The 26,588-nt window shown below is 49.6% G+C and overlaps 1 protein-coding gene across 3 annotated transcripts; it reads left to right on the top strand.

The window, feature by feature from the left end:
- Nucleotides 1-427: 427 nt before the first annotated feature.
- On the top strand, nucleotides 428-25,378 carry FBXL18 (F-box and leucine rich repeat protein 18). Of its 3 annotated transcripts, XR_009746980.1 has the most exons (6): nucleotides 428-651; nucleotides 1,757-1,957; nucleotides 3,224-4,764; nucleotides 7,471-7,689; nucleotides 19,600-20,041; nucleotides 21,293-25,378. XR_009746980.1 is itself a non-coding variant. In XM_061473902.1 (5 exons), the coding sequence occupies exons 1-5, from the start codon at nucleotides 514-516 to the stop codon at nucleotides 19,754-19,756; spliced, it is 2,256 nt and encodes a 751-aa protein (XP_061329886.1). In that variant the 5' UTR covers nucleotides 428-513; the 3' UTR covers nucleotides 19,757-25,378. The 3 variants fall into 3 exon arrangements, 2 of the variants coding, with proteins under 2 accessions (XP_061329886.1, XP_061329887.1); XM_061473902.1 differs by having other exon boundaries at nucleotides 19,600-25,378; XM_061473903.1 differs by lacking the exon at nucleotides 428-651 and adding an exon at nucleotides 872-979 and having other exon boundaries at nucleotides 19,600-25,378.
- Nucleotides 25,379-26,588: the final 1,210 nt, after the last annotated feature.

Here is a 26,588-nt window from a genome sequence, read left to right as displayed (position 1 = left end):
AAAGGCGGTACCCGCAGCCCCTTTGTTAGCACCAATCCATGCAGTGCCCATGGGTGTCCGGTCTGCCATGCCCCGGCTCCTTCCCACCCACAGCATGATCCAGGAGAGGATTCTTCTCCCAGATACTCTTAATCTCCATGGAAAACCGGGGTGCGAACGCAGCGGGGCTCCCTCTGCCTCTGCAGTACCCGCGGCTCCCCACAGCGGGCATTCACACTGCGGGAGCCGACTGAGGGCCCCGCGGGGTGAGCCGGGGCTGCCATCCCCGATGAGCACCAGTGGCCTCCGGCCGGAGGGGAGGGAGCCAGCCGGCTGCAGCCCGGGTTTCGCTTCCACACAGCGCCCTCAGAGACACCGGAGCGGAGGGGACAGCACAACCGAACCCCGACACGGCCCCGCCGCTCCCGCCGCCGCCGCTCTCAAAATGGCGCCCAACAGCAGCTGGCACCTCCCTCCTTCCCCTTCCACACTCAAGATGGCGGCGCGGGGCAGGCGCGCCCCGGATGCTGGGTCATGGCAGCGCCGGAAGAGCCGTGCGGCGGCCGGGCCGGCGGGGAGCCAGGCCGGGACGCGGCCGCTTTGAGCGGTGCCGGGGGCAGGCAGAGGCAGCGGCGGGACCGTGCGGCCGCCGCCATGTTCCGCTCCGAAGAGGTGAGCCGCGGTGGTGCAGCGCGCCTTGCCCTCCGCTTCCCCCTTCGCCTCCCAGAGGGCCGTGAACCGGGACTCGTCCTCCCCGGGGCTGGGGCTGAGGGATGGCGGCGGGGATGGAGCCGATGAGCGGCTGAGATGGCGGCGGTGGGGCCCGGAGGTGCCGCCTGCTCCTGTCTCCCCGTTGGGCCCAGGCCCGGCCCCGGCGGCGTGGGGAGGCCCCGGCGGCGCGGGGAGGCCCCGGGAAGCCGGTTCCTAACGGGGCTAGGGACGGGTTCCCGTTATCCCCCTCCGTTGGGTGCCTCTGAGGGTGTTTTAGGGGGGCTGTGAGGTGGGCCCACATCCCCCCCTTCCCGTTAAGGGAAGCGTTAATGCTGCTTTGTGCTTTAATTCCATTTATTGCTTTAGTTAAGTCCCAAATGCCCCCAGAACTGCTGTCATCACGGCACAAGGCAGTGAGCAACCCATCACCTCCTCAAGGGGTGATGGGTTTGGGGTGCTGCTTGTTGGGATGCCTCTTGGCCACCCCGGTGTTGAGGGAAAGGGGCATGGGGTGTATGGAGGAGCAGAGGGGCTCTCGTGTCCCCTTCGGAGACCAGATGTGTGGCTTTGTATGGCTAAGGTGTCAGCAGAGGAGCTATGGGTGATCTGATGCTGGATTGCAGTTTTGTATGTGTGTATATATATATGGTTTTATGGCTCTTAAGGTTATTGAAATGGATGGTACTTGGAGGAATGATGTAGGAAGAGACTGCTGTGTTATATTTAGAAAGGAATCGGGGACAGTCGCTTTTCCAGTTGCAAAGGAAGTGGCAAAAGTGGAATGAATGTAAATGTGTTTTTTCCTCATTTTAAAGCAGCAAAAGAGCGAGTGAAGGTACCGTGGCTTTATGTGAAGCTTTGCACCACTTCCATAATGTCTTCTAAGGGAAAGCTCTTGGCTTCACCATGCACATGGAAGGAGTTGAAGATTCTGCCCTTTCTGTTTTGTCTCACTTAATATATCCATATGTGACTGGGGGTGTGTTTTCTCACAAGCTTTGCTGAGGTTTCTGAGCTAATAGCTTTTATTTTTCTCTTTTCCTTCCTTTTTTTCTTGCTCCCACAGGAGATTGCAAGTGGGGAGAGCGAGGAGGAGAGTAATGGTGTCAACCTGATGGAGTTCTCAGATGAGATCCTTTTGCACATCCTCAGCTACGTCCCTTGCACTGACCTTGTCCTGAACGTCAGGAGAACCTGCAGGAAACTTGCAACGCTTTGCCTTGACAAGAGCCTAACCCATACGGTTTTACTTCAGAAAGACTATAAGGTGGGGAGAGCGGCTTGCTGCTTCTCTTAGCTATGAAGATAAATCAGAAATGGCATATGTATTATACCAGGAACAGGGCTTGGGAATGAAGGGCGATACATTTTATAAGGAGTGTATCACCAAGTGCAGGCGAGGGGAAGCCTCTCTTAGTCATTTCCGAAAGAGGAAGCTGGATGAAGGAGAATGGAAACGTTCTTCTTTCAATTTGAGTTGCCATAGATGGCTATTTCTGCTGAAATAGCTTTGCTGTTAGAAAAGGGAGATGGTTTTCCAGTCCTCTATCAGCTGCTGAACAGATTTGGCCTCACAGTAATGCAGAAATGCACAGACTAAGAAGCTGAAGGAAGTGTAATCTCAAGAGCCCAAAGCATGGCAGGCTGAGCCAGCTACCAGCAGTACAATGATTCTTAGACGCTGCTAGAGTCCCAAAACTTGGATGAGCCACATAATCTTAAGTGCTAACTACTCTTATCCCTATCTTCACATGGGAAACTGGGTCAGTGCACACCATTGCCATGTATATAGAGAAGAGATTCAGAGCAGCCCTGTGGAGAAGGACTTAGGGGTGTTGGTCGATGAGAAAATGAACATGAGCCGGCTTCAGTGTGCGCTCGCAGCCCAGAAAGCCAGCTGTATCCTGGGCTGCATCAAAAGGAGCGTGACCAGCAGCTCCAAGGAGGTGATCCTGCCCCTCTGCTCTGCTCTCGTGAGACCTCACTTGGAGCATTGTGTGCAGTTCTGGTGTCCTCAGCATAAAAAGGACATGAAGCTGTTGGAACAAGTCCAGAGGAGGCCATGAGGATGATCAGGGGACTGGAGCACCTCCTGTATGGAGACAGGCTGAGAGAGTTGGGGCTGTTCAGCCTGGAGAAGAGAAGGCTGCGTGGAGACCTCGTAGCAGCCTTCCAGTATCTGAAGGGGGGCTATAGGGATGCTGGGGAGGGACTCTTCCTTAGGGACTGTAGTGATAGGACAAGGGGTAATGGGTTAAAACTGAAACAGTGAAAGTTTAGATTGGATATAAGGAGGAAGTTCTTTACTGTAAGGGTGGTGAGGCACTGGAATGGGTTGCCCAGGGAGGTTGTGAATGCTCCATCCCTGGCGGTGTTCAGGGCCAGGCTGGACAGAGCCTTGGGTGCCATGGTTTAGTGTGAGATGTCCCTGCCCATGGCAGGGGGGTTGGAACTGGATGATCTTAAGGTCCTTTCTAACCCTGACCATTCTGTGATTCTGTATCTCATTGAATATGGTTTTGTTTGAGTACAGGTAAACAAAGACAAAGTGAAGCAACTGATGAGGGATATCGGAAAGGAGATTTACCAGCTGAACATGGCTGGGTGCTATTGGCTGCCAAGCTCCACTATTGATCACGTAACGCGATGCAAGAACCTGGTGAAACTGAACTTATCTGGGTGCCACATCACCTCCCTCCGCCTCTCCAAGATGCTCTCCACACTCCAGCACCTGCACTCCCTGGCCATAGACGTCAACCCGGGTTTTGATGCCAGCCAGCTAAGCAGTGAGTGTAAGGCCACCCTGAGCCGTGTCTCGGAACTGAAGCAAACCCTTTACACGCCGTCGTATGGTGTCGTCCCGTGCTGCACCAGCCTGGAGAAACTGCTGCTTTACTTTGAGATCCTGGATCGCTCACGGGAAGGCTTTATGCTCTCTGGCCAGCTAATGGTAGGTGAGAGCAATGTGCCCCATTACCAGAACCTGCGGGTCTTCTATGCCAGGCTGGCTCCTGGCTACGTTAACCAGGAGGTGGTGAGGCTGTACTTGGCGGTGCTGAGTGATCGGACACCTGAGAACCTTCACGCCTTCCTGATTTCTGCTCCCGGTAGCTTTGCAGAGACGGGAGCCACTAAAAACCTCCTGGACTCTATGGCTCGAAATGTGCGTCTGGATGCTTTACAATTGCCCAAAGCCTGGATTAATGGCTCTGGGCTCCTGCAACACTTGAAGTTCAACAACCCTTTCTACTTCAGCTTTAGCAGATGCACCTTATCTGGTGGCCACCTCATCCAGAGAGTTATTAATGGTGGGAAGGATCTTAAAAGCTTGACCAGTTTGAATCTCAGTGGCTGCGTTCACTGTCTGGCTCCAGAGTCCTTGTTCCGAAAAGCAGAAGATGACATTGACAGTAGCATTCTGGAAAGCCTGGTGGTGTCTTGCTGCAACCTGAGACACCTCAACCTGTCAGCAGCTCACCATCACAGCTCAGAAAGCATAGGCAATCACTTGTGCCAGCTTCTGTCCAGGCTAAAGCACCTGCTGTCATTAGCACTGCCGGTTTGCTCCATCACAGATGTTGCTGCAAATGTGGAAAAGCCTCCCACAGTGTCTAATTTGGTGCCCCAAACGTTTGGAAGGAAAGTTCGGATTGGGATACAGACATACCCGAGGAACTTAGCGGACCAGGCAAGTCAGAAGATTGAGTCCTCCGTATTCTGGGCTCTGATGGGAAGCCTCCGGTATTTGGAAACCTTGGAAATCATTGGGTCCAGTTTTTCCTCTGCCATGCCTCGCAATGAGCCGGCAATTAGGAACTCCTTGCCTCCTTGTGTCCGGGCACAAAGTGTCGGGGATTCAGAGGTGGCTGCCATTAGCCAGTTGACTTACTTGCAGAGCCTCACCTTAGCACAACTGCCAAATATCCTCACTGGCTCTGGGCTTATTCACATTGGATTGCAGTGCCAGCATTTGCGGACTCTTTCCTTGGCCAACTTGGGCATGATGGGCAAAGTGGTCTATATGTCTGCTCTCATGGACATGCTGAAACACTGCAAGTGTTTGAGAGATCTCAGGTGAGGGGCTGCCGTTGAACATGTCCATTTCGGTTGTGGATCTCCAGATACGTACTGCCTGGTTTGTTAGAACTGCTGAGTGTTCCTGTTCTGGTCAGAAGGAGCTGCAGTGGCTTGAAAAATGGGTGTTTTCCTTCCTGATTTGTGGAGGACATGAAAGCATCATATGCTGTCCTTGAGGGTTGAGGATACGCCCTTTAACCAGAGTTTTAAGAGCAAAAAAAGTCTCTGTGCTGCAACTGCCTTCCTTTTAGATAAGGAAGAGTGGATGCTGCATATTTGGGAGCTAGCAGCCTGTCAGGGCTAGGTTAAATACCACATGCCTTTGCTGACTTGTGTAAACATGCATTGAGTCTCCTCCAGTGTCTAGATAATGTAGAGTTCTCCTTAGGTTTCCCAACAAGATATTTTTTTCCCTTGGTTTGTGTTAAAATCTTTCCTCTTTGGTTTTTATTACTCAATAATGTATCGAAAACATTCCAGACCTAGGGTTTATCCTCTTGGTGTTCCTCTCCTGGTAGGATTTGAAGGATCTCACTAAGGATCTGCTCCTAAAGGGTGCAGAAGGGAGCTTCACAGACAAAACATGCGTGAACTGCCATGGCTTCCTTGCACCAGTGTGTATGAACACAAATGTTACTGCATTAGGAATATGTTTCTTCCTTCTTTTTTCGCCTAAAGCTCCCGTTGGTGAAACCGCTAGACCTGTCAGTCCTGTTGTCATCCTCTGTTCACAAATGGGTCTAAAATAACAGTAGTAACAGCAAAGTCACTCCTGTGATTACAAAGCTGGGGTGACTAAAATCATTGCTCATCAGATGAAGCTGGTGTTTGTGTATGTGTCCCTGATCCGTTACAATAGTGAAGGGAGCCAGGGTGGCTAAAACACCTCAGGAGGTGTTTCATTTTCCATCACTTTCCATTTATAACAAGCAGGGGGTGTGTTGGTCTCTCATTCAAGAGATGGAAATTCAGTTGCTTAAAGGTTTGGGTCAGGTGAATGTCTCTTTAACCTTCAGGACACTAAATGGCCATGGAAGAACTAAGATCTGGGGAAGGAGGTTTGGGTGTGCAGTGTTGCTTCATCCAGTCTAAACCCTGCAGTTCCCAGAGACTTTGAAATGGAGGCCAAGAGCGACAAAGATGGGAGGCAGCACAGAGCCTTGAATAAAAGACCAGCAAGGGTGTTCCCTTGTAACATCCAGGCGTTTCCATGTAAGCTGTCATTGTTCTTTCCTGAGTAAAGTCTGAGGTTTTATATAGGTTTAAGAGGATTTTAATGTTTAGCACTTCCTCCTGATAATGTCGTCCTTCCTTTTCATTTGACTCATTCTCTGCTGCTTCTACTCTTTTTGCCCTCCCCATTTTCCAGGCTGAGAAACTAATTTAAGGGGCTATTCCAAAGCAACATTGTCATCTAGCGAGTGAAAGGCAGTATTGCAAGCATGGCGGGCACATCCCAGAGATAACCCAGAAACCTGCAGGGAGGTTACAAGAGATTCTGTGTTCTTTGTCCTAACTTTATGATGGAACAAATAACGCTGTTGAAAACTTGAAGTGGCTGAAGTGATGTTATTACCCAAAGGGTTCACAATCCGTTAGGATCTCATCAGGTAATGCTAGCTCACAGGTTGAGACTCTAAACCAGAATATATCAACTAACAGGATTAAGTTGCTGAGATACCCCTGCATACTACAACAGCCTATGCAGAGATTATCCAGTTCAGGCTGGGACCAGCATCTTGTTATCACCTAATGGATTAACCTTCTCAGAGCTCTTGGCCTTGCTGACCCAGTGACTGGGATTCCCTAGTGCTCCGAGGGCCTGTAGTAAATCTGCACTAAGCAGAAGTCCTCTTCTGGTGTCATCAGCTCTGCAGACTGGATTCTGTGAGGGCATCATCCAATTACGCTGCTAGTTCAAGCACAGACCCCTTGTTGGTCAGCTGTGGTTTCACCATGTCCTTTCGTTGTCCTCTGGGCTGTGACATAAGGTTGTGATGGCCATGATACAGGAGCTTGTCTCTTCTCTGGGCCAAGTGTTTAACATAAAGGTTGACTTGATGATGGTTATTCTTACTGTAGAAGAGCAGTAGCTTTGATCCTTTGCCATCCTCTGACCATGGAGCGCTGGTTGTGGTCACTCATTGGCTCAGAGGCCCAAATTCTGCATGACATTGTGTGCATTGGGAATTTTTCGTGCCTGTTTCTCCCTAGGCAGTAAACTGAAGAGATGACCAGTTTGATCAGTGTTGGTGCACTGGAGCAGTAAGTCCCTAAATCCACATCAGCTGCTTGGTGGATGTCAGGTAGCAAAAGCCAGCCTCATCCTACGACCAGAATGGATCTGCTGCTCAGACCTAGCATCTTACCCGACATGCTTTGTGGAAAACTTGCAGAACCAGGGTTACTCTTGGAATTCTGCAGTTTAGGACCTTTCTACCTGTTTGTGTTCTTGTCCTTTAGCACGCATTATTCAAGACTAACCAGCAAGCAAGAAGTCTGAGCTTGCAGTGTCGGGTTTGTTATGCCATAGCACTGGCACGAGCACTACTAGGTTATTGTGTGTGTAAGTGAAACAGGCTCTGGGGGACGCGGATTGCCCTACATTTGCCAGCCCCCCCGTGAATGTGCTCTCTCCCCTCTAGTCTACAAGCAGCCCTAAGCCTGAATTACCCATTGACTTGTTGTTGTTTATTCCTGCAGGCTGGAACAGCCTTACTTCTGTGCGGGTGCCCAGTTCTTCCAGGCACTGAGTCACTGCTCCTCTCTCCAGCGGCTTTGCATCGTCTCCCGGAGTGGGACTCTGCAGTCTGACGCAGTGATGTCATTCATGGCCAACTGCCTCGAGGTCATCATGTGCCACATGTTTATGGGAGAATCTCTTACCGTTTGCAGAAGTCTCCAGCAATCTCTTGTCCGGAGGTAAGTGCGGAAAGAGGTTGGGGTGGGATTTCTGGAGCTGGTGAAGATTTATCTCCCATTGCCTTTGCTTGCCAAGGTTTATATGGCTTGGAGCGCTTGTTCCAAGAAGCTAATAGGTACTGTGTAACCACTTGGCACATGAACTTGCCTCTTACTTTAATAAGAGTGAATCAGTGAAGGATTTGAAGGTATTATATGAATTTTTGATTCCATTCCCACCCCTCTTCTTTGCAGCTGAGGTTCTGGATGTGAACCTTTACAAATCAAATGACACCTTTTTGGGTAAACAAAACATCTGCCGACGTTTTAAGTACTGAAGAGCTCTGACCTTGAAGCTTTCCTCCTTTCCCACAAGTGACTAAGATAATTCTCTGGCCTCTAACCACTTGTAAATGTCGCTTACTGACAGTCCCCTGGCAGCGCAATTCAAAGCCTTTAAAGGGTTGTTGTGAAGGGTTTTTCTTGGGGAGGGGGGGAAGAAGTGGTACAAACTCCCTTTGCACCTTTGGCAGTTCTTAAATGCATTTTTGCATGGCCCCTTGCAGTGTTCTGAGGCTCACGTGGTGGGGGAACGTTTGTGTGTGAGCCGTGAGCTGCATTTGAAAAGAGAGCTTTTAATTACGCTTGGCATTGTGAAAGCTCCTCATAGTGGCAGTCATCTTACAAAATATTGCCCGTGCAACGCACTTCCCATTAGGATGAGTTCCTTTTTTCCTCCTCCTGGAAGGCTTTTTTCTCCGCCTTCCCTCTGTTTTCTTTGTCACCTACTGCTGCTGGGCCCTGTTAAGCTCTCATACAAATTTCAAATCACACAGCATTATGACTGCATCCTAAAGGCTGCTCCTCCTTCTCCCCCCCCCCCCCCCCCCCCAGCCTTCCTCCTGCTTCCAAGTGACTTATTACATTTGGCTTGTTTCCACGGATCAAATCCAGAAGAGCCTATGACTATATTAGCTACCTAGCAAACTGCACACGCGATCGTTTGTTACTGCCTCTAAAAGCCTCCGTGTCCTTCTGGGATGGGGATTGTTGGAAACATCTCAGTAAATTCCTTGCGATAGGGCAGGGGCTGAGTTTGGTTTTCGCTGTCAAAACGTTCCTTGGTTGATTTCAGTTGTGCTTTGGGGGATCCTTGGAAGGAACCACAGATCCACAGGCCCCAGCCTTTCGCTTGTGCTCCCCTCTGAGGTGCCACAAATCTTAATGTCCACTTCCTGAGCAGAAATACACTGTTCTGCGGGCCTTTTTCTCCCTCTTTTTCTCTGTGGTGGACAGATTGTCACTGCATTCTGTACCTCTTCATAATTTAAGCCCTGGGAGCATTCCAAAGAGCAGCTGATGCCTTGTGGAGACGTTAAGAACTATTTTTATATTTAGCAACAGTTCTGTCATATTATTTTTCTTCTTTTGTGTTTTATTAATAGAGACATTTGCATGAAAACAGGAGGTTTTGAGGGTTTTTTTTCGTCTTTTTCCCTCTGAAGAGAGCATCTGCTCCCAGTGCAGATTCCACACCTGAAGTCATAATCCTCTGTGACATTGTAATGGGTGGCTCTGGAAACGATTTTGATGTCACGTAAGATTATGACTTCAGGAGGAGGATAAGCGGTGGGAGCAGATGCTCTCCTAAGCAACAAAGATCCCCTTCTCATGCAAGTGTCTCTAGCAATAAAATGGAAGGAACGAAATACAGAAAATGATGTGTAAGCAAAGCCTGGAGTCTTCCACGAGCCATCAGAGAGTCTTTAGCCACGTGGCTTTCCCAGTGATCCCATTCTCATCCTTCAGATGGGGTCGGGAATTGACTCTCTCCAGACTGCATTTGTCTGCTACTCCAAAGGCAAAGAGATGTGCAGTAAAATCCATGTGTGAGCTAGTTCATAGCTTAAACCTGTGGATAAGGCTCCAATTCACACAGCTTGGCTTCCTCTAAGAATATGCCACTAGTGTCTTCTTAATCCAGGTTTCAAATTGGAAGACTCTATTGGGCAGTAAGTTATATATCCTTGTCCCAGAATAAAATAAGGTGATTTATCCTTTTTGCTGTTGTTTGCCCGTTTGGAATGTGTGCAGATGCTGCGTGTGCGGGGAAGGCATGGAGAGTAGGTGGGAAGGAGGAGGCGAGAGGAGGGAAAGTGAGGAAGGCTATGAGCCTGTCTTTGTTTGCTCCTGTTCTTGAGAGAAGGGAATTAATCCCTATTCCTTAGGTCTCATTAAGGGTTAGAGTTCCTTATTTAGATGGAGGTGGATGTCTCTTGACTGAGATGGTCCTGTTTAGGCTCAGAGCAGCCAAGTGATTGCTGGTTTTGAACGAGGAGATGGGGTCAAAGTGACTCCCATTCTCCAAATGCATCTAAAAAGAGAAGAAATGCGAATTGGAAGGGTCTAAGGCTGGGAATGCACCAGCAGTTTGCTGAGAGGGGCTTGAAAATGCCATCTAGTGCAGAGCAATCCTTGTTCAGACGTGGATGCACAGGAGGGTTTGGGTCACAGATCTGGGACTGATCTGGGGAGAACAGACTGGTTCCAGCTGTGGAGTTGTACTGGAAGCTGGTGTGGTTACAGGGTGTGGTGATGGGAGCTTGGGTATTAAATCTACATCACACCAGTGGCTTAAAGCCTGATCTTAAGCTCTTCCCTTTGACTGTAAAATAAGGTTAGTATTAGGTATTACTGTTCTGCTGGCTGGAGAAGAGAGTTCTCGTGTCCGTCAGTCTTGTGACAGCTCTAAACCAGGCCCTGTGGTGTCGAGCTTTCTTGTGGGCAGTTTTCTGCTCGAGGTTTGCTGATTTTTGGGACAAATTAGTTTACATATTTAAGTCATTAAAAGCCTCTGATTCAGTTCTGCCTCTTTTGCAATGAAACCAGTAAGCAGAACAGCACTCATCTGGAGCCCTCATCAACAAGCAAGAGGCTTGCAAGGGCAAGGTCTCCTCTGAGCTTTAGAGAAGACTGTTTCCCTCTGGGCAGATAAATCATTGCAGTGTTTTTCTTCATTCTTGTTTCTTCTGTGTGAATGGGAGGGGTAATCCCCTTTATGGGTTCAGGGAGAAACCCTGTGCACATAAGAAGGGCCTAGTGGTTAGAGTGGGAGACGGGGCTTGAGTGATCTATATCCATCTCCCTGATCTTCCTCAGCTTTGCATGTGACAGTGGTGTGCTCTTGGTTTCTCTGTAAAATGACATCTTTTTTCCCTATCACATGGTGCTCAGCTGCTGCCACACTCCAGATAGCAGCAGATCTCACAAACACAGTGTTTTCCCTTTTATGCTTGGACCTTAACTGTGCCAAAGTGCTTAACTCCAAGCATGTGTTGTCTTTGTTTAAATAACTCTGCTGTTAAAACCGCTGCAGTGCTTCTAACCAGAAACACTGGAACGCCACTACTTGAGGACCCACTGTTGTCGTTTCAAGGCCTGTTGCTGTAGGGAGAGGTTTCTTTGCAGAAGAGGGAGATTTGGCTTCTCCCTTTAGGGCTGAGGTGCTGTGCTGGGATTCCGAATGCTTGCAAAGAGCCCTGTGGCCAAAGCCCGGTCCGAGGGGATGGAACTTGCTTGCAGCAGCTTTCCCTGAGGGCTTCCACGCTGTTATTTAATGAAGGAGTCAATAGATGGAGCTGTGACCTATGGAAGGTGTCCCAGTGCTTACTCATGTGTTGCATGCTAACGATTCGTGTTTACACGCCTGGATTTCTCTGCCCTAGAAATCTTGCGGGCAAGGAATTTGGATGACTGGAGGCTTGCATGGTCAGCAGGCACTTCACAAATGTGCAGGAGGAGTTGCTTTGCCAGCAGCAAACAGGCTGGGAAATGCTTTGGCAAATATCCCCTTGGCCTCAATGATAGATTTTATTTTCCAGTGTATTTCTTGAGAATTTGATCAGTTTTAGCCTAAGTGTTTAGGTAGCTCCTATCCTTGTAATGATTTCAAGGACTCTACACCACCAACACAATAGAAGCCTGTGAAAAGACCTTGAGGAAAAACACCTTGGAAAAGATCAAGAAAGCAACCATCAAAAAGCCCCCAACCAACTAAACCCTAAAAAATCCCTGAGAGCATCATTAGGGATTCTTCATTCACAGGGGGAAAGTGTCAAGGCATAGAGGTGAGTTGTCATTTATAGAAATGCAATCCAAGGTAAGCCACGGTAGAGAGTGTGCTCAGGAAGCCAGAGATGCTGGTGTGCTTTGGGGAGTGGTGGGTAGCTGGGCTCAGCTGCTCACATCTCCCAAAGGCACTGTTGGCATCTCCTGGGGTCTGAGAGCTGTTGGGAGAAGGGCTGGGGCTGGCTGGGTCCTGGGGTCCTGGTGCAGCATTCCCTGAGTGCTGTGGGGTTGGAGTGGGGAGTTGGCAGCCCAGGCTCAGGCTCTCTGCCCTGCCCCTCTAAGCCACGTTGGCTGCCTGCCTCGAGCAGATGGCTTTGTAAAGGCAGTGTGCAACTGGTGAGGCTGCACCTTGAATCCTGTGTTCAGTTTTGGGCCCCTCACTACAAGGGAGACACTGAGGTCTGGACACCGGAGCGGGGCCAGAGAAGGGCAAGGGAGCTGGTGAAGGGCCTGGAGCACAAGTGGGATGAGGTATGGCTGAAGTGGTTTAGCCTGGAGAAAAGGAGGCTCAGGGGAGAGCTTATGGCTCTCTACAACTGTCTGAAAGGAGGTTGTAGCAAGGCGAGTGTTGGTTTCTTCTCCCAAGTAGCAAGCAATAGGACAAGAGGAGATGGCCTCAAGATGTGCCAGGGGAGGGTTAGGCTGGAGATCAGGAACTATTTCTTCACCTAAAGGGTTGTCAAGCATTGGAACAGGCTGCCCAGGGCAGCGGGTGGAGGCACCATCCCTGCAGGTATGTAACAGACACGTAGATGTGGTGCTTGGGGACATGCTTTAGTGGTGGACTCAGCAGTGCTGGGTTAATGATTGGACTCCATGATCTTAAAGGCTTTTCCAACCTAAACAATCCTGTGATTTGATGACTGAGGGTTAACCAGTGCTGGAAGGCACAGAGAATTTTACTGGTTTAGGACAATCTGCCCATTCTGAGGATCCAAGACTAAGAGAAACTTTCCTTCTGCCTGTGGCAAGCATGAGCACCGCTTAGTTTGAAGTGCCTTCCACAATAGGACTCCTGCCACTTTCCAGGAATAGCTGTCTCAGTCTAAATTACATTTTACTATTCAAGTTCCTGTAGCATTGCCTAAATTTTCCCCTACTTGTTATTATCCTTTTTGAACATGAAACTCTTGGCTGGATCTTACCTTTTCTTAAACTGCTGATTCCAGTGGCCCTGTGTAGCTGGGAGAGCTATGATGCTCGCTGGAGAGCTATGATGCTCGCTGAAGGGATAAAGCTCCCTCCTGGGATTCAGAAATAGGGCTTCCAGGTGGGAGCATGGGGGAGAAACTATTTGGAAAGTGCTGAGTGAGGCAGTCCCTCCCCTGGCATTTAGCACAGGACTGAACTATCACAGATGAATTGCTCACCTCATAGCTAAGCCTTCTCCCCTCCCTTATTGCTGTTGCCCTGCAGTGTCCCTGCTTGCCTGGATTCTCATTGTGGGCCTCAGAAAAGCCCTTTTGGGTAATCGTTTTCACTGTTAGATTGGGTGAGAAGGGGATATTAGGGCAGTAAGTGAGTGCAAGATCATCTTTGAATTCAGCAGAGTCCTCCAGCGTCCTTCCTGCACTGCCCACCTGACGACTGCAATTGTATTGACACTGCAGAAAGCTGCTATTAGCACCTAGGGCTTCTTTGAGATTTTTCGAGCTGGTTTTGCATCCCTTCCCCACCACCTTTTCTTTCTGACCTTGAACAAGTCCCTCGATACCACTGGCTTTCCTGGAGCCCAGAGCCAGCGTGGTAGCTGCCAATCCCACTCCGCTAGCCTAAGCATGTTGTGGGCTCAGGCCCTGCATCTGATTGCAGAAGACTTAATGTATCGCTAGGCTGGTGTAGTGAATCATTAGCATCCTCTTCCAGCTTTCATTGTCTGTTTCATTTCCTGCTCTTGGAAACCCCTGAATCATTCTGTCACAGACTGAATAACAAACTGCATCCTTGTCAGCTTGTGTTACCCAAGAATTCCTTGGTGAGGGCAGACTGCTCGAGGTGTGGCCCGGACACCTTTCCTTCTATCTGGGGTGTTGTTTAGGGGTGGGTTCAAATACTTTACATGCCAGTGGGTTTAAATACTTTACAGTGGGACCATCCCAAACTTGTCATATTCGTCTATCTTCTTTTGGGGGTCCTAACATACCCCCTTCTTAAATGCATTCCTGTGGTTGACCCAAATGGCTTATTCTAACTGCTGGCTCATGTGTTTTGAAGGGAATTCAGTCCTGAACCTTTCCTTAGTGGATGGATTGGTTTGTGCATGAAATAGGTTTCAAGGATTGTCCTCTCTCTCTCTCTCTCTCGGCTGAGAAATAATATTGGAATAGTACTGTCATGCTTTCTCTTCATGAGGGTGTAAAAGGCTGAACGGAAGCATTAACTGCAGCTTTAAAGCATTTCCATAGTAAAATAAATCTAATTGAGCCGTTAGTGCAGTAGCTTTTTAATTTGTGGAAGAGATTAGGAAATAACTTCCAGCTTGCTCTGGCAGAGCACTCCCCTAGGACATGTCCTGGGCGCTCTGGCATCGCTCTTTGGGTTCTTATTCCCTCCCCTTTCTAATTGTCCAGTCCCATTTGACTGATGCAGGGCTCAGCTGGCAAGCTGCTGCAAGAATCTCAGTCTGTGAGCGTGTTTGATGTAAACCTCAGTTCACAGGACGGTGTCATTCACGCCTTAAAGAGAGAAACCACAGTAGAGAGATGGAATTTGCCTTTACTTGGGATGAGTTTGATTTATGTTGCTCCTTCCCTGCCACTCGATGCAGTGGCAGAAGATGCTGCATTGAAGGTAATGGGAGAGTTGGCAGTGCTGTGTGTGAATGACTTCCAGAGACCCATCTACACCCCTTCATGTCAGGTTGGAGGCTGTAGTGATGGGATTTGGAGTGAAAGGAGATCGCAAGCCCTGGGAGAAGGCCAGTTTGTCCACATAGACATGAGGGGGTGGAAGACACCCTTAAAGGAAAACACTTTATGAAGGGACTGTTGTGTGGAGCTAAGAGCACCATGAGGAATCACAACAGTTTTCCTCAGCAGCTGCTGAGGTCCATTTCTAAGGTCTGAAAATGATGTCTGCTCAGTGCTGGTCCTCCAGGAGGGCTGACAGTGTGAATGGCACTAAAGAATGGGTCTGCTTTAGAGTCAGTGCGTGGAAGCTTTGGACCCCTTCTGGGGGATAAGTGGGGGGCAAGAGTCCTTGCTGCTCATGGAGGAAGGGGCCTGGGGGAATTCTACCTGCAGTTTCCTTGGCACAGCTGGAAGATGCTTTGGAGAAGCTTCATTTTATGCTATTGGCAGTCACTAAGCAAGGAGAGCTTTTGCAGTTCCCTGCAATGAGTTCAGGGCATGGCCAGTGGAACAAATCGTAAGCGTGTGTGTATCCTTCCCTGAAAAGATGTCTATCTGTCGGGTCATGCCACTTGTCTGCTGCTCCAGCTTGTCCTGGCATTTCCTCCCTTCCACCGTGCCATGCTGCAGGGATGGGAGTTTCCGGCCTGGCTCAGGTGTGCTGGCTCAAGCTTTCAAGACAGATTTGAACCTTCAGATGTAAGTCTTTCAGTGAAAACAGAGGTGCGCTGTGCTGGCAGAGGATTACCAGGGGGTTTGTGCGTGTAGGTGCAAGAGCCGTGTGCAAGGCGAAAAGTGAGCTGGTCTGAATTCACTTGAGACCTTGTGCCTCTCCAGAAGTGGATCACCAGCCTGTTGGGAAGTTAAATGGAGACAGGAGAAGGTGTGTGGCTGCAGCAGAGATTGGTTTGCTTTTGTGAGAGTCATGCAAACAGGAGCCCACATCTGCTCTGTCCCCACTGTGCCCTCTTCCCCAAAATCAAGCCTCCCCTGGTTTCCTTCCTTGTTCTCCTTCTCTGGAGCCTCTTCTATAAGCTCATCTCATTGTGGAGTTGAAAAATCTGGCCTTGATCCACTCTTGATAACACTGTAGTTCCTTGTTTTAGCTGGTGTGTGCTGCTTTTGTTGCCAGTGCTTGATTATACCACCTTGTGTGTCCTTACTCCTGCTTGCCAGCTTTTGTGAAGCAGGATATGCTGCAATGTCTGCATTTGGCATAGAGCTTTTCTTAGGTTTCTCTGGAAAACCTCAAGGGGAAATAACATTCTTCAGTCCCAACTATTGCCTTATCCTTTCCTTACAAGTAGGAGAAGGTAAGTTTGAGCAGCACCTAACACAGCAGAGCCATTGTCTTCTGGGTTGCAGAGTTGCAGGGGGGGCACAATCCATCCTTAGAGGTGAGATTGTCCTATGGCTTTGGGATACCCTTTAGCTCCATCAGCAGATGGAGTCCTGGGGACACTCTGGCCTCTCTAGAGAGGTATGTCTGACACCATGCTGAGAGTGTTTGCCAGGAGATAACCACATTCCAGGGAGTGACTCTTTTGTCTTGCTAAAATCGAGGAAACCTGATCAAAGTGCAGCCTTGCTTTAGACTTTTTCCTCCTCCTTTTTGACTTTGTCCCTGACCTACATATCCGATCCTGCCACACTGCTTGGAAGTAATTGAGAACCCAGCGTTAGGCTATTTACCAAGCTGTTCACTTGAAAATCACCTTATTGTGTCCAGTCCACACCTGCTCTGGGATCATTCTGGAGACAAATTACAGCCCTTTCAGCCACATGCAACCTGCTCATGATCTAACTGGAGGGTGAGGCCGAGACCTCTGCTGATGCCAAGAGGAATTTGCGACCCAGGCTGCGCTTCACTGCTGGTTTCCCAGCCCTATGGATGATTCCAACCAGCTGCCCACATCCAAATGAAGACACTTCAGACACATCCTTGTAAGAGCTCCCACTGGGTGGCTGTTGGTTTGGTGTTGAGTCTGCCGGCCTAGAAGCTACACTGGAAAATATGCGTGTTGGGGGGTGTCTTTTCTTTGTTATCCCAGTGGTTGTTTCTGATTAAAGGCTCTGTTTTGAAGGGGCTGCTAGTCAGTTGCCTAGAAAACTTGCTTTCATCTAATTAATCATGATGAGTTTAGTCTGGAGGTTTTGTAGGAGAGAGCAAGCAAGCATGTCCTTGGCATTTCTCCCTTGGAGGGGAAAAAAAAACCCCAGGCCTTCATGTCTGAAACTGCAGCTCTTTTGTCTCCCCAGGTCAACATCCTTCTGTGTCCTTCGGGTTTTCATTTTACAAGCCATGCTCTTGCAGAGGTGGATGGAGTTTGAAGTCCATCCAGGTGTGGAATGAGGAAAGAAGATTACAGGAGCTGTTCTGCAACTCATTAACTCAATCTCTTCCCCTTCTTGTTATCTCCTCCCCGTGCCTGGGGCCTTTGGAACTAGTGCTCTAAGTGCTTCTCACTTAATCTAGCCCACCTGGACAGGTGTACCGAGAAAGGAATTGCCTTCCAGGGGAGGACGAAAGGAGCAGAGATTGCCGAGGGAGGCTGCCTTTGGGAACTGCTAATCCCAGTTTAACGTTGTGACAGCTGCTTGTTAAAACCAGGGTGTTTTTTAACAGGCAGTTAAAGGAGAGGCTTTGCACGCACATTTAGCCTCGAATAATAGGGAACCATGTGCATTTGATTCCTTTTTCTTTTCCCCTTAAATCACGCAAATTGTACATGGAAAGAATTCGCCGGCGTCAACTTGCTGGGTATGGAATTTACAAGGTTTGCTGTAACATACAGTTTCCTGTTGGGGGGGGGGGGGGGGAGAAAATTACAAAGCTTTCTTTTCTTTTTCCCTTTTTAAAGCTCAAATTCAAACCTCTCCCATCGATCCAGTCTCTTTGGAAGGTGGATTTACTGCACTGGGGGTTTTTCAGTCATCTTGGTGGCAGATTGTCCATGTAAACTTGTCTAGGTGCTCGTTTTTATAGCTACGTGTAAAGGCTGCTCATAAACTGCAGTTTTGTCTATGGTGAGAAGGCAGCACGCAGATCCAATTTGGGAGAGTCCATAGCCAAAGAAAGGAGCAGAGGTTTCTCTGCACTGTTTCTTCCGAGCTGAACTTCAGTACACTTGGTCTATTAACATGATTTTCTCTGCAGGACTGTGGTGTTGGATAAGAAACATGAAGAGCTGAGGCAGAGGAGGGACTATCAAAGAGACATTTGCTGTGTTTTATGTAATTTCACTGCAGACTTTACCAACTGCCTTGCAGATCAGCGCTTGTTTGCTGGTTGATTCCTTGGAGGCAGTGCTGTGGAAGTAAGAAACTGCAGCTCTTACACAAGCCCCCACATCCCCTCAAGGAGAGGTGTCCTCTTCTGCCAGCCCTGAGGCATGAAGGGCAGGTCTGTGATGCAGAACCCTGTTACATTGCCCCGGGTAGTTTTGCTGCTGGAAATCCTTATCCCTGCAGCTACTTAGGTTCAGGCAAATTAATTTAACTTACCAGGACTGAGCAAGTAGCCTTGGAATGGGAGTTTCTCTGCTTCATTTTTGGCAGCTCTACTCCAAATCGTTTGTGGATGGGAATATCCATTCTGCCTCCTGCAAAACGCCACTCTCTTGTGGCCTTTTCTTCAGCTGGCTGTATTGCTACCTGGGATTTCCATGTGTGTTTCCAGGAGCAGAATCTCCAGCTGTTCCCCTCTCTGTTTGACAGCAGTCTGGCTGTTCCAGAGCTGGAGATGAGCTGGGAATCTTCCCAGTGCACATCTGTCTAAAAGAAGCTGGTGTGAGCAGTGAACTTCTCTTTTGACCCGACACAACTTGGTACAGCCTCCAGGGACTGATGCTGCCACTCTGACTCTGCCTCCTTTACAGTGAGAATGACCTAGCCCTTGTCACATGCTTTGGAGGAAGCATCTTGGTGGCATGGGGCTGAGAGTCACGAGGCTTTTTAATCTTCAGGGTGTAACTCTTAAACCATAGCATAACTTCCCTTTACCCCCCAGCTTTAAAAGACTAACCCATTGTTATGCTACGCTGAGTAATACTGTTTCCCTTCCATGTTCTCTTACTCACCAGGTTGCTATCATGGAGAGGACTTGCTGATGGGCTTTCTTTTTTTGGATGGTTCTTATTACCTTGTATAAATGGCTTTAAGTTTTGCTGTTCTCTTTGCTCTGTAGTGATAACCCTGCTCTGTAGTTATAACCCTCTCTCATGTTGTTGTATTGGGCCTCTTGCTTGCTGAAAGGCAGACCCAGTTGGTGGCGGCAAGAAGAGCTGGGAGGGCAGGAGGAGAATGCAGCTCTCTCTAAGAGGGGACCAGAAAGACTGAGGCTGTGGATTAAGACAGCGGAACCCAAAATGGAAGTGGCAAACAGGGCTACGTGACCTGTGTTTCTGTTAGGGCAAATTCCTGTGAGGCCAAAACAGGTTTCCTGCAACTTGGATCAGAAAGGAGGCTGCAGTGCATGTGTGTGTGTGTGTGTGTGTGTGAGCACACACTTCAGTGCTTATCTGCAGATCTGAGCTTTCTAAACCTGCCCATGCTCTAATTGCAGAGTATAAACTCTGCATGCAGAACAACCCAGCCTGGAGTGATAATCCCAGGCTCAGCCCCCAGGGAATGCCTGGCACGGCTCTGGCCTGATCTTCTTAATGGCTCTGCAGCTTGCCTCTGGTTTGGAGGTGGTTGAAATGGTTACGTGTGAGCACCTTGCCCAAAACGCCTTCCTCCTTCCCCATGTTAGGGGTTGTGTTAGCTCAACAGGCTGAGAAGGGGTGCAAGCCCTTGCTGACACATTGAGAACAGGAGACCTTGACTTCCAGCTGCCTCCTCTGAACGACCCTCCCTTCCCCTCGCCACGGCATGATCTGTATCCATGCAGTCCCCTTCTCTTGCACTGGAGAATTCCTCTTTCTCCTCAGCTAATAACCTGTGTCTGATTTAGTTTCCAGGCGGATCGCCCTGCATTAAACGTCGTCATTTTCCCTCTGCTTCATGAGGACTTGACAGAGGTCATCAGAGATGTCCCCATGCGGCACTTGGATGAAATTACCTTGTTTAAAAGCAGAGTGGCCGAGGAACCTCCCAACTTGTGGTGGTGACTCTCACAGCATGGCAAGGACAGTCAGCGTGCACACGGTGAAATCGCTCCTTGTTGGCCTCGATTGCCCATCCTTCAGCTCCCGGCCACCTCCCTGGATGCTGTACAATCACTTGAAATAGGTGCAATTGCAGACTGAAATAAAAGAAGCCGGTCCTTTGCAGTGGGGAAACCATCTATTGGATATTGCTTGCATCTGCAAATCCCGTCTCCGAGGCTCCTGGAATCTGATGAGTATTTCCTTGCGGTTAATAGGAATTGTTTTGTTATTTTATTGAAGTTAAAGGTAAGAGAAACTGACTTAATGATGCTCTTTCTGTGTCGCCTGGTGTATTTCCTAAAGGGCCCCTGTGTACTTCAGCAGTGTGCTGTGTGGTGTTGGTGGAAATCATTCTTCGCTTCAGTCTGTTTTTGGCCAAGTAGAAAGCCTAAGCCAGCTAAAAGGCACAAACCCGTGTTGCTCAGTTGAAGTGCATCACATCTTTTCTATGTTCCAAGTACACATTTGTGGTCACACACATGCAATCACAGCTATTGAAAGGGGTTTATTTCTGATGGAGAAGTGCCACAAGGACTCTCTTTTTATTTTGAATGGCAAATTAAAGGTCATTAGTGCCTCGACCGTGGTGTGTTCTTGCTGATGCTGTTTTCATCCATCTGGTGGAAGCAGATCTCAGCTCTTTTGGAAATCCATGTCCTAGGGGTAGATGGTGCCTACAGTAAGTTGAGGCTTGGATGTGATTTTAAACGCGGTCTGTCTTGCAGTGTAGATGGGAATGTAGTGTTTCAGCCCTCTCCTTAGATCCCATGCCTTGAGCTCATGCTAATTTTAGAGACGTTAGGAAGTGTTTTCACAGTGTGATTTCAGTCAGCTTCTCTGCTCCACAGAACTTCCTCAGGCACCAGTAGTGGTCTGGATCACTTTCATATTGCCTTATTTACTGAGCACTTTTGAAAGCATCAGACAGCTGTACCAAAAGCCAAGTTAGGAATTCCTGGAGCTACGTTTCTGGGTGGCACTCGGATTTCCCTTCTGCTGGAGTATTTTATGGTAGCGCACTGGGTCTGTCTTCTGCAAAACGGCTACAGCAGCTTCTCCACCTAAACATCCCCTAATGTGCTGAGTGAGCGCTGCTTTTCTAGGGAAGCCCAGATGCATCATCCAAAGGTGATGGTCCCCATCTCCTTGTTGGCATTTTCTACACAAGATGCCATCTCCCAATCCATGTTCTTCCATCAGCGGTTCCTAAGAAGCCGGATCTGTTGGGATTGATACGAGAGCAAAATGCCCCTCGCAGCTTTGGAGGACTTTCTCTCCTTGCTTTCCCATCACTCAGGTGTGAACCCGCCTGGTGATGTCTTGTGGGTGTAAATCCTGAGCCAGGCTGCAGTAACCCTTGTGCTTGGCTAGGTTAGGCTCTTCACAAGCAGGTTAATGTTAGTTAGCCTTCTACTAGCACAAAGTCTGTGCGGTGCTAAAACTAACCCCTGCATGTGGCTGCTCTCTGCGCTGAGCTTCTCTCCCTTCCCCACTCAGGGCAGGGAGCCACAGCGGTGTCTGGTTTGCAGCCGGTAGCAAGGTGGTGAAGCTGGCTCGTGCTCCTGGGAATGGCCGCAGCCCCGCAAGCGTTTGAGACTCTGCCTCGGGTTAGGCACTGTGCTGGTGAGTGCAAGGAGCTGGTGCCCTGCTCTTGGCATCCTGCCGCTGTTTTCTCTCCCAACGAGGTCGTTCTTTCTACCTCTTGTCATATTACTTGCCTCTTCGAATCCCTCTCTCCCTCTCCAGCTGCTTTTGTCTCTCCTTCTCCCTCTCTTCAGCAACTCAGATGTGCTTTCCGGCAGGAACACGAGCCACTGCTCTGTCCAGTTCAGTCCACTTCAGCTCTGCCTGGCTTCTGTTTCTTTCCTAGAATAAATAGTGAGGGATAGGCAGTGAGTGTTTGCAAAGCTGCTTTCTCCTTGTTGGGAGCATTAGCAGAGCTGCTTTCCTCTCCTTGTGCCTCTAGCCTTGGGGCAGAGTAGTGGGAAGGCTGAGGGTATGGAGCTCTGATGCCTAATGGGACCTGTTTTGAGGAATCTCAAGGTCTGGTACATGCTACAGGAGCCATTCCCACCCTCAGCAGGGATTTCCCATCCACATACTGTGGCATCAGCAAGAGTTTGGCAGAACCAGGGGCTTGCCTGTTCCTATCCCATTGGGAAACCTGGGCTGGGGGACAGTGGAATGCAGAAAACACGTGCTGCTCCATGCTGGTGTTAACCCTTTGGTCTTGGGGGTTGGAGCAACCTGATGAAACAAGCTCTGTCTTTTGCTTGGCAAAGCGATACCCATCTGCCTCGCGTCTTGCAATCAGGCATGTTTTATAACCCCATTATTCTATTGCCTGGAGTAGGATGCTTAGACATCTGTATTCATACAAGCGGGTCAGAAGTCCCCATGCAAATGCTACCGGTTATAATCAGGGCTGGGAAAGGTCACCCCCAGGTAATAAAGACAGCACCACGAATAATGCTAAAGAGCTAAAAACTCCTTCCAGCCCCGACTCCCCAGTTCCGGGCCAGTGCTCGATACCTCTCCTGCAAATCCTCTTCTGGTGAGTGAGGATTTCCGCTGCTTCTGCACTCGAGGCAGGATTCACCAGATGTTAATAATGTGCTTATTTTCTCTAAGTGCTATTTTGGCATCGGTGTTAATTACAATTTATATTCTGCAACATTTACACTGGGAAAAGAACCCACCCTAATAGTCCCCAATTGGCAGAGCCGGGCTATTAAACATCACACCATATGTTCTGAGCAGAGCAATATATGGGACTCGGAGCCCACTCGGCGCTGAGGCTCCGGTGTGCAGCATTAGAGGAGGAGAGGAGAGCAGAGAGATGGGTGGTTTGTTCCTAGCTCTTAGTGATATCAAATTCCCCCTCCTTTCCTCTGGTCTCTGTCCCCATCTCTTTAGAAATCTCCCTCCCTGCTATCTGTAGGCATCTAATGAGGTGACCTCTGAGCCTGCTGATGCCACTGTCCATACTCTAAAATAGATGAATTCAATTACAAAAGGTGCCCTTCTCCCAGGGAGCGCCTCTGCAGGATTCCCACTCCCTGCCGGCCTGTTCCTCGCTGTGCTCCGAAATCAGTCCTCTGATCTTTGGGGAATGCAGAAGAAATCTTTGCTTTGCCCACGAGCGAGGTGCCCACGCTTGGTTGGGAGGGGGAGATTCTGGGTCAAGTGCTGTTAGTGTGGAAAATCACTTGTTGTTTCCTGCTCTGCTTAAATCCGAAGTCTTCTTCAGCCAAGTGGCATTTGGTTCCTGCCGGATGGGAGCAGCCAGACCTGAAGAGCGGCGGTGGGTTTGGTGTGGGGAGTTTGGTGGGGCTGAGGTGTCGGTGTGTTCCTTAGGTCTGTAGGTTAAAGGATTGCTCCTCACTGTTCTCCAGAGCTGATTTCATGGATCCTTTAAGGAATGGCAGCGTACCCACTGCTCAGTTTGGAACAGGGCTGTGCGGCAACGGCCTCTCCCCTCAGGAGAGCTTGGACTGCAGTCAAGGAGGTGGCTGGGCAGGCAGAGGAGAGATGGGAGTGAAGGAGACAGGGCAGAACGGTGTCATGGACCTCAAGCTGGAAGCCAGACACCCACCGTGAGACCTGGGCCTCAGTTTCCCCTCTTGCAGGGCTGGGGCTGCTGATGCAGGCTGATGGGTGGCAGGGCAGTGACCCTGCTCTCCTCAATCCGCATGACTACCTCCTTCCTCCTCTGCCCAGGCCTGCTCCCAGGGGAACAGAGCAGGGTCTGTCGCTTCCTCTTGCTGATGTTCAGAGGCATGACAAGTCCTGGGACGATGTACAGGAATGGGACTGTGCGTTGTGAGGTGCTGGGTGCTGTATTTCAGCATCCCTTTTTCAGGATGGGGTATTCCCTGTGGCCACAGGAAGGTGGGGCTTTTCCTTTTGGGAATTAACCAGTGCAGCAGGGTTGTTTTGTGTGCTTGAAGGAGGTGCAGTCCCCCTTGGCTGATCCCAGCAGAGCGTCCAGACAAAGGTACAGGAGCCTGGAGCAGGGAGCCACGTCGGGTACTGCGGAGGCACATCTTCATTGCGGCTCTCCTGCCTCTCTGATCAGATGCGCAGGCAGCCGGGGTACTCCAGCAGGAGAATCATTTCCATAGAAACCAATTGGGATGTTGTACAGGGAATAATGATTAATAGTGAAGGGATGTTGCCTCAGGCCCTTCTCATTTTTTAGGGGGCAGCGAGGGGCAAACTGGAGCACAGGTTGTGGGGGGACAGGCAGGCTCAGAAACTAATGGAAACCATCTCTTCCATTAATTTCCAGGGCAGCATCCCCTCTTTTCCTCCCCACCACTGCTTCCCAATTTTCAAAATGGCTAACCTGGTTAGAAATAATGGTAAGAATAAAACAGGATGGATGGGGGCTGCCTACTAACATTGTTGCTGTTAGCAGCAGGATTTCAGCCATAAAACATGAAGCAGGGGAGGCATTGACCTTTCCGCTGGTTGAAATGAATGGAGACATCAATATGTATTGTTTTGTGGCATTGACCTCTGACGCTCTCCTTTCGCCCTCCCCTTTCTCTTGGTTCTTTCATTTCCCCCCCTCCCCAAACACTGGAGGAAAGGGGTCGGTTTGTGCCATCTATTGATCCCTGTGTGACTTGGTGATAGGGAAATAATTAGAATCTTAAAGATCTCTGCTGCATGGGTTGGTGTGAGACACGCAGGCACACGCTAAGCCCCCTCTTCCTCTTCCCCCCCCATCCTCACAGGGATCCAAAGCCCTGAGATCTGAAGGGAGGCAGATCAATACAGGTTTAATCATGATGGGGGGGGTTATTTCAGTGTTTTACATGGGAAAGTGTAACGTTTTATGTTAATGTTCTCAGAGCCTGGCTGCCTGGTGCCTTGGTTTATTTATTCTTTCAAGTAGCCCCCTTCTTTTGTGCGCTTCATCTTAGGTACAGAGAGTGGGGAATCAGGCATTGCTAATTAGCTGTATGACAATTAAGTAATGTAGCACAAAACCATTAGGACACTGCATTTGGTTTTGAAGTTGGCCCTTTGAAGTAGAAGCTGCAACTCCCTGCCCAAGGCTGCTGGGGAAAATGGGCTTCTATCAGAAAACTTTGTTTGAACAGAAGATGTCAGTGTAAGAGTCCCTGTTCCTGTCGTCTTTCCCTATAAGCAGCGGGTGGGAATTGTTTCTCGTTGGAAAAACTCCTGGCGTTGATGGAAAAGGGGGAAGGCAGGAAGGCATCCAATGGGCAGTCGGTCTCCAAACACCCTCTGTTCTGGTGGAGGTGGTACCAAAACTGCTCGTTGAAAGGGAACAGTGCTGCTTGGGGAGAGGAGAGCCAGCTCGCAGCCAGCGCCCTGGACATGGCAAAGGGAGATGCCCACCAAAAGTGGGTTCTCTGATGCCTCAGGTGCCATTGGCACAGCCTGGTCACGAGTACCTTCAGGCTCCTCCATCCGTGCCCTCGTTTGACACTTGGTTTTCGCATCTGGCCCTTAGTTCTAGTCGTGAGTCGAATACTGAATGTGCAACTTTCATGTACGCTGGTGGCATGTGAAACTTCAAATAAAGAGTGAAACCGAGCTGGAACCAGGTCTCCTCATTGCCTCCCGCCTCTCATTTCCCTTTCAAAGCACAGCCCAAAGCCTTGCACGTCTGCTTTGGTGTCACACTTCAAGCCTAAGTGGGTTGCTGCAGTGAGAGGTAGCCCCGGTCCACACTGGGAGTGCTGGGGCAAAGGATGCTAATGAGGTCCAGGTCCGAGGTCTGCGGGTGCTGCTCTGTGAACCCCCATGGTTGTGGGCTCAGCAGCACATTAAAGGAGCTGCTTTGTCTGTAGGAAAGGCTTTTCCTCCATGGATCTCCATGTACTCAGCTCCTGAGCTATGTTACTGTGGGACAAAACAGCTCTTAGGCCTGGGCAAGTGAACCAAAGCATGGATGCCGTTGAGTTGGGATGGTGGTGTGCTCCAGCCATAGCAGGAGTGTGGTCCCCGGATCCTGGGCGCTTGTGGTAGTGCTTGAAAGCACCACATATTGAAGGGATGGAGGGGAGCAGGATGCTATTGCCACCAGGTCTTGAAGGGGAAAAGAATGTCCATGGAATGCTCCTCAAATATTGAGGGAAGCGGGATGGATGTGCTGGACCACAGCTCTGCACTTGGGGCAGCACCAGCCGCTGGGCTTCCCTGCATGGGAATGCTGATCAATGCTGAAGAAAACATGGGTCCTGCTGTCCCCTGTGTTGATGTTTGTAGGGTACAGGATAGTGCTGCACAGAGAAACTGGACTTCAGGTACCTGCAGCGTCTACTTTTGGCTGAAGAAATCCACAAACCAGGCATGCAGGAGGAACAGCTTGGTGGAGAACAGTGCAGCCCATGTACCCATGTGCTTAAACCAGCTCATCCCAGGTAGGTGAAGCAGCAGGAGATCCCTCAAAAGGTGGGTAAGGCCGTGCAGGACTCGTGTGGGAGAGCAGGAGAGCACACGTGCTGTGGTCTCTCCACACAATGCTCCAAGGTCCTGCACCAGGTTTTGTTCCAGCGGGGAGCATGGGCTCTCCTCTGTTGTTTTCCTGCTCTGCTGAGGCTGCTCCCCAGGGCACGGAGCAGAGACCCTCCCTCCCTCCCTCCATCCCTCCTGCCCTCGTGTTTAAGTTATGGATTTTATTGTTCCAATAACTTTTATCTAAGTGTGGTTTTGGGAAAGATAAGGAGGGAGGAGGCTGAGGAAAGAATGCGCTGTCGGACTCTGCTAAGCCTCCAGCTATCGCTGGGACTGGCCATGGGGTTCTGGTGTGAAC

Source organism: Pezoporus flaviventris, unplaced genomic scaffold (assembly GCF_033815535.1).
Source record: "Pezoporus flaviventris isolate CSIRO_AGI_PZ_B2104156 unplaced genomic scaffold, CSIRO_AGI_Pfla_v1 ptg000078l, whole genome shotgun sequence".
Taxonomy (NCBI): Eukaryota; Metazoa; Chordata; class Aves; order Psittaciformes; family Psittacidae; genus Pezoporus; species Pezoporus flaviventris.
This window is presented reverse-complemented; position numbering and strand designations above follow the sequence as displayed.

Coding starts and splice junctions, on each gene's coding strand:
- FBXL18 (XM_061473902.1), top strand. CDS start 514: ATGGCAGCGCCGGAAGAGCCGTGCGGCGGCCGGGCCGGCGGGGAGCCA. Junction 1,958..3,223: donor TACTTCAGAAAGACTATAAG/GTGGGGAGAGCG, acceptor GTTTGAGTACAG/GTAAACAAAGACAAAGTGAA. Junction 7,690..19,599: donor CAGCAATCTCTTGTCCGGAG/GTAAGTGCGGAA, acceptor TGTCTGATTTAG/TTTCCAGGCGGATCGCCCTG.